This window comes from Staurois parvus, unplaced genomic scaffold (assembly GCF_062004578.1).
Source record: "Staurois parvus isolate SC_StPar_1 unplaced genomic scaffold, SC_StPar_1.0 ptg001528l, whole genome shotgun sequence".
NCBI lineage: Eukaryota > Metazoa > Chordata > Amphibia > Anura > Ranidae > Staurois > Staurois parvus.
The window spans coordinates 145,902-159,529 of NW_028319324.1; the positions used below are offsets into that span (position 1 = coordinate 145,902).

Consider the following 13,628-nt stretch of genomic DNA (forward strand, 5'->3'; position numbering starts at 1 on the left):
GGGAGGCACGAGGTGGAGCTGCAATATACAGAGCCTGTTGTTAAATAGAAGCTGTTGATATGTCAGCACTGAGCCTTCTACCCACTGCTAAGCCAACGCTCGCTCTGACAGCTGCTGCTCTCTGTATACAGGGTGCTGTGCAATATACAGAGCCTGCAACGGGGGTGCTGTCCAGTATACAGGCCCTAGAACGTATACAGGGTGCTGTGGAGGATACAGACCCTACGACGTGGTGCTGTGCGATACACAGGCTCTGCATCTCCAAGACGGGGTGTTGTGCAATACACAGACCCTACGACGGGGTGCTGTGCGATACACAGGCTCTGCATCTCCAAGACGGGGTGTTGTGCAATACACAGACCCTACGACGGGGTGCTGTGCGATACACAGGCTCTGCATCTCCAAGACGGGGTGTTGTGCAATACACAGACCCTACGACGGGGTGCTGTGCGATACACAGGCTCTGCATCTCCAAGACGGGGTGTTGTGCAATACACAGACCCTACGACGGGGTGCTGTGATATACACAGGCTCTGCATCTCCAAGACGGGGTGCTGTGCAATACACAGACCCTACGACGGGGTGCTGTGATATACACAGTCTCTGCATCTCAAAGACGGGGTGCTGTGCAATACACAGAGCCTAGAACGGGGTGCTGTGCAATACACAGAGCCTAGAACGGGGTGCTGTGCAATACACAGGCTCTGCATCTCAAAGACGGGGTGCTGTGCAATACACAGACCCTAGAACGGGGTGCTGTGCAATACACAGGCTCTGCATCTCAAAGACGGGGTGCTGTGCAACACACAGAACCTAGAACGGGGTGCTGAGCAATACGCAGCTTCTGCACCGTAAACGGGGTGCTGTGCAATATACAGACCCTACAACTGGACCGGACCTGAGCATGCATGCCAATCACTGGATCCTCTGCACCCACCACACTGGCATCTGCCACCTTGGAATATTCTGATTGCATGAAATCACCTGGGATCTGGTGGATCGAACCCCCTGGAGCCTGTGCTGCTGCAGAACGGGCCCCCTGATCTTGTGGATCTTGTGCATTGGGGCTTCACCGGAGCGTTGGGATTCTGCGCCAACTGTTCCCCGGGATCTGCTGTATCTGACCGTTTTTTGTACATATCGTTTGGGATTTGGTGGATTTTTTTTTTTTTTTTTTGTTGCTTGTTTAGGATTGGCTGACATCAAAGGAATCTTACGGAGTGACCGTATCCAGTGAATCTAGTGGATCCTTCTTGCGGTGAATCTGGCGTAAGGCAGACTGTGATACTCATGGCTCTGGCGCATCTTTCACCTTCGCAGACGAAGCCGGAGAAGGAGAAGGAGGAAGAGAGCGAAGATGAGAGCGAGGTGCTGGAGGAGAGTCCCTGCGGACGCTGGCACAAAAGGAAGGAGCAGGTAGGAGAGGTTTTATTTTTTAATATCAACTGCGTTGTCAGACGTGTGCCGCAATGCCGGCACACACCTATGAGGTTAGAAATGTATTCATGTCCTCACAGTAAACACATTAAAGTGATTTTTTTTTTTTTTTCTTTTTTTGCCATTTCCACATTTTGTACATTTATTTTTAGGTGCAACAATACAATTCATCCCTGTAGGGGGCGCCCTCACGGGTCATGTTTGGAAACCACACCACAATAAAGTCCAGAGCAGGGGCGGACTGACAACTCATGGGGACCCCGGGCAATAGGGGATCATGGGGCCCCTGTGTCCTTGCCCAAACTAAAAAAGGCCTATGAAAAAGGTACCAGGGGCATCTCATGGGGCCCCCTACTGACCCCGGGCCCTCGGGCAGTGCCCGAGTTTCCAAATGGTCAGTCCGCCCCTGTTCCAGAGACATGACCCATAACAAATGGTGCACATTTCTCCATGAAATATACATGTGAATTGTCCAGGCGGTATAGAAAGTTGAAGTTTTATACACACTTTTAATCCTTACTGATCCTTTAAGCTGAATTTTGGGCCCCCGTTGTTTCATTATCCCTGTGCAGGCTCTTGAAGGGTTTCTTTTGTCTGGTAAGAATGCACTGAAATAACCGTAGACTTCAGATGACATTTGTGATCAGGAGATGTACATGGGTGCCATGCAGGTGGCACAAGATGCTTGGGAAAGGCCACCTCGTTCCTTTAAAGCAGCGGTGTCACACTGGCGGCTCTCCAGCTGTTGCCAAACTACAAGTCCCATCATGCCTCTGCCTTTGGGAGTCATGCCTGTAACTGTCAATCTTGCAATGCATCATGGGACTTGTAGTTTGGCAACAGCTGGAGGGCCGCCAGTTTGACAGCTGTGCTTTAAAGTACATCTACAGGCTGGGCCAAGGCGTGGAGGCGTCTACAGGCTGGGCCAAGGGGTAGGCAGAAGAGGCAGGCAGCTTGGCCACTTCAGAAAGAGGGTGCAAAAATGGCAGGGCCAGCAACCTATGCTGCTGAAGTAGTCCACAGCTCATGGGAGCAGTTTGGCCTTTTCGCTTTGGGTGGTAGAGAACCTTGACCCAGTACAGTCTGCATGCAGGGCTAAGGGGGTAGGCAGATAATCTTCTCCCAGTTCTGGTGGTTACTATTGGATCAGACAACAATTGTACATGTGTACTCACTCCCCAACATCCATAGACTTCATCTTCCTGGGCCTCTTTGGGGGAAGAGCTCATTGGCTGCCTTGTAGTTTTTTGCTCTCCCAAAGCCATAAACATTCACACTTGGCTAATCAGAATGTACCAATATATTTCCGTGCATCAGTCCTTCGATGTGGTGGCTGCATCAGGTTTCTTTTCCTTTTTTAGATTTTTTTTTTTTTTTTTTTTTTGTCTTTTTTCCTTCATTCTGATATTGCAATCTCACCAGTAATACCTTTCCCTTCCCTTGTCTTCTCCTCTCTTTACTTGTCTTGTGTTTTCTTCCCTTGTCTTCTCGTCTCCTCCCTTGTCTTGTGTTTCCTTCCCTTGTCGTCTCCTCCCTTGTCTTGAGTTCCCTACCCTTCTCTTGTCTTGTCATCCCTTATCTTGTCTTCCCTTCTATTCCCTTCCCTCATCTTCCCTTCCTATCCTGTATCTTTCCTACCCTTCCTTTCTCATCCCTTACTTCGTCTTCCCTTCGCTGGTCTTCCCTTCTCTTGTTTTGTCTTCCCTTATCTTGTTTTCCCTTCTATTCCCTTCCTTCATCGTCCCTTCCTATCCTGTATCTTTCCTACCCTTCCCTTCTCATCCCTTCCCTCGTCTTCCCTTCCCATCCCATGTCTTCCCTTCCCTCATCTTACCTTCCCCCTCTCATCCCTTCTCCTCTCATCCTGTGTATTCCCTTCCCATGTCTTCCCTTTCCTTCCCTTCTCTTCCCTTCCCATCCCTTGTCTTTTCTTTCCTTGTCTTCTTGTTTTGTCTGCTCTTCCCTTCCCTTGTTTTGTTTTCCCTTCTCTTCCCTTGTTTTTTCTTCTCTTCCCTTGAATTCTCCTCTCTTTACTTGTCTTGTGTTCCCTTCCCTTGTCTTCTCTTCTCCTCCCTTGTCTTGAGTTCCCTTCTCTTGTCTTGTCATCCCTTATCTTGTCTTCCCTTCTATTCCCTTCCCTCATCTTCCCTTCCTATCCTGTATCTTTCCTACCCTTCCTTTCTCATCCCTTCCCTCGTCTTCCCTTCGCTGGTCTTCCCTTCCCTTCTCTTCCTCTCTTTTCTCTTCCATTGTCTTCCCTCGTCATCCCTTCCCTTTTCCCTTCTCCTCCCATCCTGTGTCTTCTCTTACCTTCCCATCCCTTCTCTTCCCTTCCCATCCCTTCTCTTCCATTATTATTATTTATTATTATTATACAGGATTTATATAGCACCAACAGTTTGCACAGCACTTCCATTCCCTTCCCATCCCTTCTCTTCTCTTCCTTTCCATTCCCATGTCTTCCCGTCCCAGCCCGTGTCTTCTATTCTCTTTCTGTGTCTTCCCATCCCTCATCTTCCCTTCCCATCCCGTGTCTTCCCTTCCCTCATCTTACCTTCCCCCTCTCATCCCTTCTCTTCCCATCCTGTGTATTCCCTTCCCATGTCTTCCCTTCACTTCCCATCCCTTGTCTTTTCTTTCCTTGTCTTCTTGTTTTGTCTGCTCTTCCCTTCCCTTGTTTTGTTTTCCCTTCTCTTCCCTTGTTTTTTCTTCTCTTCCCTTGTCTTCTCCTCTCTTTACTTGTCTTGTGTTCACTTCCCTTGTCTTCTCTTCTCCTCCCTTGTCTTGAGTTCCCTTCCCTTCTCTTGTTTTGTCATCCCTTATCTTGTCTTCCCTTCCCATCCTGTATCTTTCCTACCCTTCCCTTCTCATCCCTTCCCTGGTCTTCTTTTCCCTTCTCTTCCCCTCTTTTCCCTTCCATTGTCTTCCCTTGTCATCCCTTCCCTTCTTTTCCCTTCTCCTCCCATCCTGTGTCTTCTCTTCCCTAGTCTTCCCTTCCCCCTCTCATCCCTTCTCTTCCCTTTTCTCTTCCCTTCCCATCCCTTCTCTTCCATTATTATTATTATACAGGATTTATATAGCACCAACAGTTTGCGCAGCACTTCCATGCCCTTCCCTTCCCTTCTCTTCTCTTCTCTTCTCTTCCTTTCCATTTCCATGTCTTCCCATCCCATCCCGTGTCTTCTCTTTCTGTTTCTTCCTTTCTCATCTCTTCCTTTCCCTCGTCTTCCTTTCCATCGTCTTCCTTTCCCTCGTCTTCCCGTCCCTCGTCTTCCCTTCCCATCCCTTTTCTTACCTTCCCCCTATCATCCCTTCTCTTCCCATCCTGTGTCTTCCCTTTACTTCCCTTTCCTTCCCTTCCTATCCCTTGTCTTTTTTTCTTTCTTTATCTTCTTGTTTTGTCTTTTCTCTTCCCTTCCCTTGTTTTTTTTTTTCTCTTCCTTTCCCATCCTGTGTCTTCCCATCCCATCCCTTCTCTTCCTTTCCCTTCCCTTTGCTTCTCTTCCCATCCCGTATCTTCCCTTGTCCTTTCTTTTCTTCCCTTTCCTTGTCTTCTCTTCCTTTCCCTTTTTTTTTTTTTTTATTCCCTTCCCTTGTCTTCTCTTCCTTTTGCATTCCATGTCTTCCCTTCCTTTTTTTTCCCATCTCCTCCCTTACCATCACATCCCTTCTCTCCCATTCCTATCCCATCTCTTCTCTTCCCTCACCTTCCCTTCCCTTGTCTTCCCTTCCCCCTCTCATCCCTTCCCTGTCTTCCCTTGTCTTCTCTTCCCATCCCGTGTCTTCCCTTCCCTCCCTTCCCATGTCTTCCCTTTCCTTCCCTTCTCTTCCCATCCTGTGTCTTCCCTTCCCATGTCTTTTCTTTCTTTTTCTTGTCTTCTATTCCTTTCCCTTGTTTTTTCTTCCCTTCCCTTTAATTACCTGCCCTCTCTCATCCCTTCCTTGTCTTTCCATCCTACGTTTTCCCATCTTTTTTTCTTCCCTTCCCTTATCTTCCCTTCCCGTCCCTTGTCTTCCTTTCCCTCTTCTTCCTTTCCCATCCTGTGTCTTCACTTCCCATTCTCTGTCTTTGCTTCCTTTTTCTTTTTCCTTTTTTTTCTCTTCTCTTGTTTTCTCATCCCTTCTCTTCCCTCATCTTCCCTTTCCTTGTCTTCCCTTCCCCCTTTCATCCTTTCCCTTCCCCTCTCTTCCTTTTTCTTCCCATCTGGTGTCTTCCCTTCCTTTTGTCTCCCCTTCCTATCCCTTCCCTTCCCATTACGTGTCTTGTCTTCCCATTCCTTCCCTTCTCTTCCCATCCATTCTCTTCCTTTCCCTTCCCATCCCGTGTCGTCCCTTCACTTGTCTTTTCTTTTATTCCCTTTCCTTTCCTTGTCTTCTCTTCCCTTCCATTGTTTTTTCTTCCTATCCCATGTCTTCCCATCCTGTGTCTTCCCTTCCTTTCTTGTACCTTCTCTTCCCATCCTTTCCCTTCCCTCATCTTCCCATCTGCCTCTCATCCATTCCCTTTCCCTGTATTCCCTTCCATTGTCTTCTCTGCCCATCTTGTGTTTTTCCTTCCCATGTCTTCCCTTCCCTTCTCATCCCATCTCGTCTTCTCTTCCCTTTCCTTGTTTTGCCTTCTCTTCCCTTCCCTCATTTTGTATTCTCTTCCCTTCCCTCGTTTTGTATTCTCTTCCCTTCCCTCGTTTTATCTTCTTTTCCCTTTCCTCGTTTTTGCCTTCTCTTTCCTTCCCATCCCATCTCTTGCCTTCTCTTCCATTTCCTTGTTTTGCCTTCTCTTTCCTTCCCATGTTGTGCCTTCTCTTCCCTGCCCTTGATTTGTCTTCCTATCCCTTGCCTTCCCATCCCTTGCCTTCCCATTCCTTGCCTTTCCATCCCTTGCCTTCCCTTCCCTTGTCTTTTCCATAAACCTCGTACAAAAAGTGAGCATTGTCAATATAGAAAAGGTGAAAATAAGACTGAAGAAAGGTCAAATAAGGAAAACTATTGCAGACACCACAGCAAAGAACAAGTAAGTTGCAATATATTCTTTTTTTTTTTTTCTTTTTGGGTTTAGATATGTGTTAACAAATGGCGCCGCAGCACACCATTGCACAAAGCAAACCCAGTTTTTGGTTTTACGTACACTTTATTGTCCTATACAAGTGAAATTCTCACCTAAACACAGAATCCTTTTGAGTCTACAATTATCTACAGATACAGTGACCTCAGGATCCAGCCGCCTTCTGCAGCCGGCATAAAGATATCTGGAGGCCGTCAGGATGGAGTTGGTTTATCCCTGTCATTGGAGGAAGTTTTAGTGATCCATAAAACAAGCCATAAACTAAACCAAAGGAAGTCAAACAGCGAGGAACAACTACTAACATTTACATAAGACATAAATATACACCTAGGAAAACATCACAGCGCTGGAAACCGGAGATCCGAGATTTATGTAACTTTGCAGCGATCCTATGTTAGCTCCAAGGTCAGGGGGAAAGAGGCGAGAAAATCGCAGCCAGCAGATTATATGGTTCCTAAACCAACAACTCGCCTTCACCTGTCAGAATTAAAGATTTATTAATCCCAAAAATGTAATATATTGCAGATTACCAATCATTAGATGTGGTGGCTGCCTTAGTTTTTCACCTGTGACCTGGCAAGTAACACTCCTCCTGTATTAGAGCACTCCCACTCTGGATAAAGGAGCAACAGAGACACCTTTGGACAGCAGCATTGTCAGTCTTGGGGGTGGGGGGTTAGATGAACTAGCAGAGTTAGATACACTAACAAAATTGAAGCCAAACTCCATGGTTCCTGGGTTCTCCATCGTCCTCTTTCATGGTTCTCCTCTTCCCGTCTCACCACACCTTCAGTGTCACCTCTACAGCTCAACCTCCTCCTCTCCTCTTCCTATAGAGGTCCCCCAAGGCTTTGTCTTCTGGCCTCCTTGTCTTCTCTATCTACCTCCTCCATTGGTCATCTGATAGCCTCCCATGGCTTCCAATACCAACTCTATGCTGACCCAGAAATCTTTCTCTACTCCTCAGCTCACTGTTGTCAGTCTCCTCCCACCTCACTAACTGACATAGGGTATGGATGTCGCCCCGCTTGCCAAAATTCAAAATTATTCCAAAACCCAACTAATAAAAAGTACAATGTAGCACTATACAATGTAGTGTGCCACGGTGCTCGCCTCGCCTTGTGTGATGTACTTGGGCTGCGCTTCTACCTCCTGATCTGCATGCAGCACCTGGGATTTGGAAGCTGAGCATACCAGAGCCGTCACCTTAAGACCAGCGTCACACCATACAGGTCCGATGGCTCGCGTGCGTTTCTGTGCTTTTTCTGCACGTTCCCACAGGTCGTGTGTAGGGCCGTCCATTTATTCCAATGGGCTGCTCTATGCGCAAGAAGCCACAACACTATTCCAAAATAATGCAGCACCAAAACGCATTGTGCTGCGGCACCGCGCGGCCCGGTACATGTGAAAACGAATGCATTAGCAGATGCATGGGGGTGCTAATAACAAGTAATGGTGCCGACACACTTCTGATAAAGGGCAGTATGTTGGGAAAGCGCACGATTTTGCACTAGGTTCACCCCTTGTGTGTGTCAGGAACGCATGCAAAACTAGGCTACGTTCACACCTTGTGCGTCCTGGGAACGCACGCAAAACTAGGCTATGTTCACACCTTGTGCGTCTCGGGACCGCATGCAAAACCAAGCTACGTTCACACCTTGTGTGTCTCGGGAACGCATGCAAAACTAGGCTACGTTCACACCTTGTGCGTCTCGGGACCGCATGCAAAACCAGGCTACGTTCACACCTTGTGCCTCTCAGGAACGCACACAAAACCAGGCTACGTTCACACCTTGTGTGTCTCGGGACCGCATGCAAAACCAAGCTACGTTCACACCTTGTGTGTCTCGGGAACGCATGCAAAACTAGGCTACGTTCACACCTTGTGCGTCTCGGGACCGCATGCAAAACCAGGCTACGTTCACACCTTGTGCCTCTCAGGAACGCACACAAAACCAGGCTACGTTCACACCTTGTGCCTCTCAGGAACGCACACAAAACCAGGCTACGTTCACACCTTGTGTGTCTCGGGAACGCACACAAAACGAGGCTACGTTCACACCTTGTGCTTGTCTGGAACGCACGCGAAACTAGGCTATGTTCACACCTTGTGCGTCTCGGGAACGCACGCAAAACTAGGCTACGTTCACACCTTGTGTGTCTCGGGAACGCACGCAAAACTAGGCTACGTTCACACCTTGTGCGTCTCGGGAACGCACGCGAAACCAGGCTACATTCAAACCTTGTGCGCCTCAGGAACGCACGTGAAACTAGGCTACGTTCACACCTTGTGTGTCTCGGGAACGCACGCAAAACTAGGCTACGTTCACACCTTGTGCGTCTCGGGAACGCACGCGAAACCAGGCTACATTCAAACCTTGTGCGCCTCAGGAACGCACGTGAAACTAGGCTACATTCACACCTTGTGAGCGTTGGGAACGCATGCAAATCTAGGCTATGTTTACACCTTGTGCGTGTCGGGAACGCAAGCAAAACTAGGCTATGTTTACACGTTGTGCGTGTTGTGAACACAAGCAAAACTAGGCTATGTTCACACCTTGTGTGTGTCGGGAACGCACGCAAAACTATTCCAAAATAATGCAGCACCAAAACGCATTGTGCTGCGGCACCGCGCGGCCCGGTACATGTGAAAACGAATGCATTAGCAGATGCATGGGGGTGCTAATAACAAGTAATGGTGCCGACACACTTCTGATAAAGGGCAGTATGTTGGGAAAGCGCATGATTTTGCACTAGGTTCACCCCTTGTGCGTGTCGGGAACGCACGCAAAACTAGGCTACGTTCACACCTTGTGCCTCTCAGGAACGCACGCAAAACTAGGCTACTTTCACACCTTGTGTGTGTCGGGAACGCATGCAAAACCAGGCTACGTTCACACCTTGTGCCTCTCGGGAACGCACACAAAACCAGGCTACGTTCACACCTTGTGTGTCTCGGGAACGCACGCAAAACTAGGCTACGTTCACACCTTGTGCGTGTCTGGAACGCACGCGAAACTAGGCTACGTTCACACCTTGTGCGTCTCGGGACCGCATGCAAAACCAAGCTACGTTCACACCTTGTGTGTCTCGGGAACGCACGCAAAACTAGGCTACGTTCACACCTTGTGTGTCTCGGGAACGCACGCGAAACCAGGCTACATTCAAACCTTGTGCGCCTCAGGAACGCACGCAAAACTAGGCTATGTTTACACGTTGTGCGTGTTGTGAACACACGCAAAACTAGGCTATGTTCACACCTTGTGCCTCTCAGGAACGCACGCAAAACTAGGCTACTTTCACACCTTGTGTGTGTCGGGAACGCACGCAAAACTAGGCCACGTTTACCCCTTGTGCGTGTTGTGAACGCACGCAAAACTAGGCTATGTTCACACCTTGTGCCTCTCAGGAACGCACGCAAAACTAGGCTACTTTCACACCTTGTGTGTGTCGGGAACGCACGCAAAACTAGGCTACGTTCACACCTTGTGCGTCTCAGGAACGCGCGAAAAACTAGGCTACGTTCACACCTTGTGCATCTCGGGAACGCATGCAAAACTAGGCTACGTTCACCCCTTGTGTGTCTTCAAAACGTAGGCTATGTTCACACATTGTGCGTGTTGGGAACGCACGAAAAACTAGGCTACGTTCACACCTTGTGCGTCTCGGGAACGCACGCAAAACTAGGCTATGTTCATTCCTTATGCATGTCAGGAACGCACACAAAACTAGGCCACGTTTCCACCTTGTGCGTGTCGGGAACGCACGCAAAACTAAGCTATGTTCACCCCTTCTACATGGAGCAAACTAGATCATGCTTTGCTGGGTTTATTTATTTTTTTTTTTTTTTGCCTTCCTCAGGATAATTTTTTTTATGGTTGAACTGGATGGACTTTTGACTTTCTTCAGCCAGACTAACTATGTAACTATATAGGCACCTTTAGAAGTGTAATTGTGCCAGGGTCGGGACAGACTTGCCCTGCCCCCAAGGAGAAGATGCAGAACTGCACCTCCCTTTCCTGCTGCTAATGCATGGTGTTGGGGGGGCATACCACCATGCATGTTCTGGTCCACCCCATGTGTTCCAGCTGCCTATAGTTGGAATGGAGGTGCACTGCTCATGCAGGGGCATTCACTTACTTTTTAGCAGCTGATCAGTTGCACATACAAGGTGCGCTTTTTGCTGGAGCGCGGGGGGTGGAGTGTGGGCACGTTGGAGCTCATTGTGAGCACACAGAAAGCCATGGGTTAGTAGACTAGACGCTGTGGTCTCCTAGTTGCCCACCACCAATCTGGAGTGTGCATGTGCTGCAGTGCTCACCATGTAGCAATCCCTCTATGTTAGGGTCATGCATCTGGGGCAGCTGCCCCTCCTGCCCTCCCCCTTGTAACTGGCTAATAAAAATTGCCCATGTGCTAATAGCCACCACACCCCGTTACAAGGCTGTACCCCTCTTACAGTAGACAAAGCTTCCTTCCAGGGGCGGACTGACCATTTGGAAACTCGGGCACTGCCCAAGGGCCCGGAGTCAGTAGGGGGCCCCATGAGATGCCCCTGGTACCTTTTTCATAGGCTTTTTTGAGTTTGGGCAAGGACACAGGGGCCCCATAATCCCCTATTGCCCGGGGGCCCCAGTTGTCAGTCCGCCCCTGCCCGAGGGCCCGGGGTCAGTAGGGGGCCCCATGAGATGCCCCTGGTACCTTTCATAGGCTTTTTTGGGTGTGGGTGAGAATACAGGGGCCCCATGATCCCCTATTGCCCGGGGGCCTCATGAGTTGTCAGTCCGCCCCTGGACCTGACACCCTGACACCATTCTTCCTTCTAACGCTCCTCGTTTATCATCTTCTTCTAGTCAGAGACTTTCTTGACCCACAGTGAGCAGCTGAAACTTTCCATCCCACTTTCCCTGATTGGAAGGATCCCGGGGTCCAAAGTCCAGCGGCGAGTGCCATTTACAGGACGGACACCACACACCCCACGAATGGAAGTCTAGAAATCGTTTGTAGGACACCAAGATAAAGGCTTCTATAGTTGACTTTTCTATGAACAGTAATCTGTGCGATAGTGGAAATGTGAAATGAAGGGGACGTGCCATGAGACGCCAAGGGGCCCCTGCGTAACAAACAATATTTGTACAAAATATCAGCGATTAGCCCGCCATGCGATACATTGTCTATTTTTTTTTTTTTGTGAAGTATACATAGGTGAATAGAATTATATTTTTTTTAATAGAATTATATTTTTTTAATAAAGAGTTTAATGTCACTTTAACTCCTTCCTCACCTTCTCCTATTAAATGCTGTTTTTGGTATCCTATTTAATTTTCTTACTACCATTCAGAAACCCCTTTTTTTTTTTTTTTTTTTTTTTTTTTTTATTATTATTATTATTAGTTTGTTTTTGCAACATTGCATTAAAAAAATGCATAACGTTTAGATAAAAAAAGAAAAAATTTTATTTATTTGGAAACACCTTTGCCTTGGTTTTTTACCAGATATGTACAGTATTTGTCTTTCAGCCCGGGATCACATACATGCAGTGCGGTATGTCACATGTGATTCGCACAGGAACAGCACCGCATTCCTGTGCAAATCACATGCGATTTGTGTGAGGTGCGATTGGAGCCATACACCACCGCTCCGCACCGCACCCGCACCGAAAAGGTGCAGGACCCTTTTTTCGGGTCCGCACTAGAATCGGATCTCATGGGTATTCGCACCTATGCGATCCGATTCTGCACATGGCACCGCGTTTTGCGGACCTTTTTTAGGGTGTTGTTAACTTAACATACACACCCACAGCGGTTCGCATGAACGGGGTGCGATTCTGATGCGCACAGAAAACGCTGCGCATTCCCGCACCGCATCAGTGTGAACCCGGGCAGTTGTTGAGGGCTTGTTCACCCCCGGGTGCGTGCACAGTAAAATATTTTCCTGCGCAAACACACTGCGTTTTGCAGACAACACCACCACATATCCAGCACATGTGTCCACGTTTGCGGCGTTATTTGCACCAGCATATTTTTTTTTTTTTTTTTTCACGTTTCGCACATGTAGTGTGGCCTGTTGAAATGAATGGTTGCCCTAAAGTGCAGTGCACAAAGAGCATGCATGCACAGACGCATCTCATGGTGTGAAGGAGCCCTTAAATCCACAACTGCTGAAACTAGAAAAGAGGCAGTTAAAGCGGTACTTTGGTAATACTGTGAAAATAAATACACTATATTGCTGAAAGTATTGGCCCCGCCCTCCAAATCATGTGATTCAGGTGTTCCAATCCCCTCCCAATCATGTGATTCAGGTGTTCCAATCCCCTCCCAATCATGTGATTCAGGTGTTCCAATCCCCTCCCAATCATGTGATTCAGGTGTTCCAATCCCCTCCCAATCATGTGATTCAGGTGTTCCAATCCCCTCCCAATCATGTGATTCAGGTGTCCCAATCCCCTCTCAATCATGTGATTCAGGTGTCCCAATTCCCTCCGAATCATGTGATTCAGGTGTTCCAATCCCCTCCATATCATGTGATTCAGGTGTTCCAATCCCCTCCCAGTCATGTGATTTAGGTGTTCCAATCTCCTCCATGGACACAGGTGTATACAATCCAGCCCCTAGGCATGCAGACGGCTTCTACAAACATTGGTGAAAGAATGGGTCGCTCTCAGGAGCTCAGTGACTCCAAGCGTGGTCCCGTGATAGGTGGCCACCTGGGCAATAAGTCCATCCGTGACATTTCCTGGCTACTAAATATTCCACGCTCCACTGTTAGTGGGATTATAACAAAGTGGAAGCAACTGGGAACAACAGCCACTCAGCCACCAAGTGGTAGGCCACGTCACATGACAGGGCGGGGTCAGCGCATGCTGAAGCGCACAGTGCGCAGAAGTCGCCAACTGTCTGCAGAGCCAATAGCTAAAGACCTCCAAACTTGGTGTGGCCTTCAGATGAGCCCAACAACAGTGCGTAGAGAGCTGCATGGAATGGGTTTCCATGGCCGAGCAGCTGCATCCAAGCCTTACATCACCAAGTGCAATGCAAAGCGTCGGATGTTGTGGTGTAAAGCACGCCGCCACTGGACTATAGAGCATGGAGACGTGTTCTCTGGAGTGACCAATCACACTTCTCTGTCT

General features: G+C 48.5%; 1 protein-coding gene across 6 annotated transcripts in view; it reads left to right on the forward strand.

Moving 5' to 3' along the window:
- Positions 1–13,628, forward strand: part of NRBP2 (nuclear receptor binding protein 2) — a 141,305-nt gene that overhangs the window by 358 nt on the left and 127,319 nt on the right. For 4 of the 6 annotated variants that reach the window (XR_016308501.1, XR_016308502.1, XR_016308500.1 and 1 more), the window contains exon 1: positions 38–1,416. Coding sequence is in view for 3 of the 6 variants with exons in the window: in XM_089662726.1 (XP_089518852.1) it covers positions 1,291–1,416 (126 nt within the window). In the remaining 3 variants the exon portion in view is untranslated. Of the gene's footprint in view, positions 1–36; positions 1,417–13,628 lie in introns of those variants that run through there. The other 2 variants (XM_089662727.1, XM_089662728.1) reach the window with 2 other exon arrangements.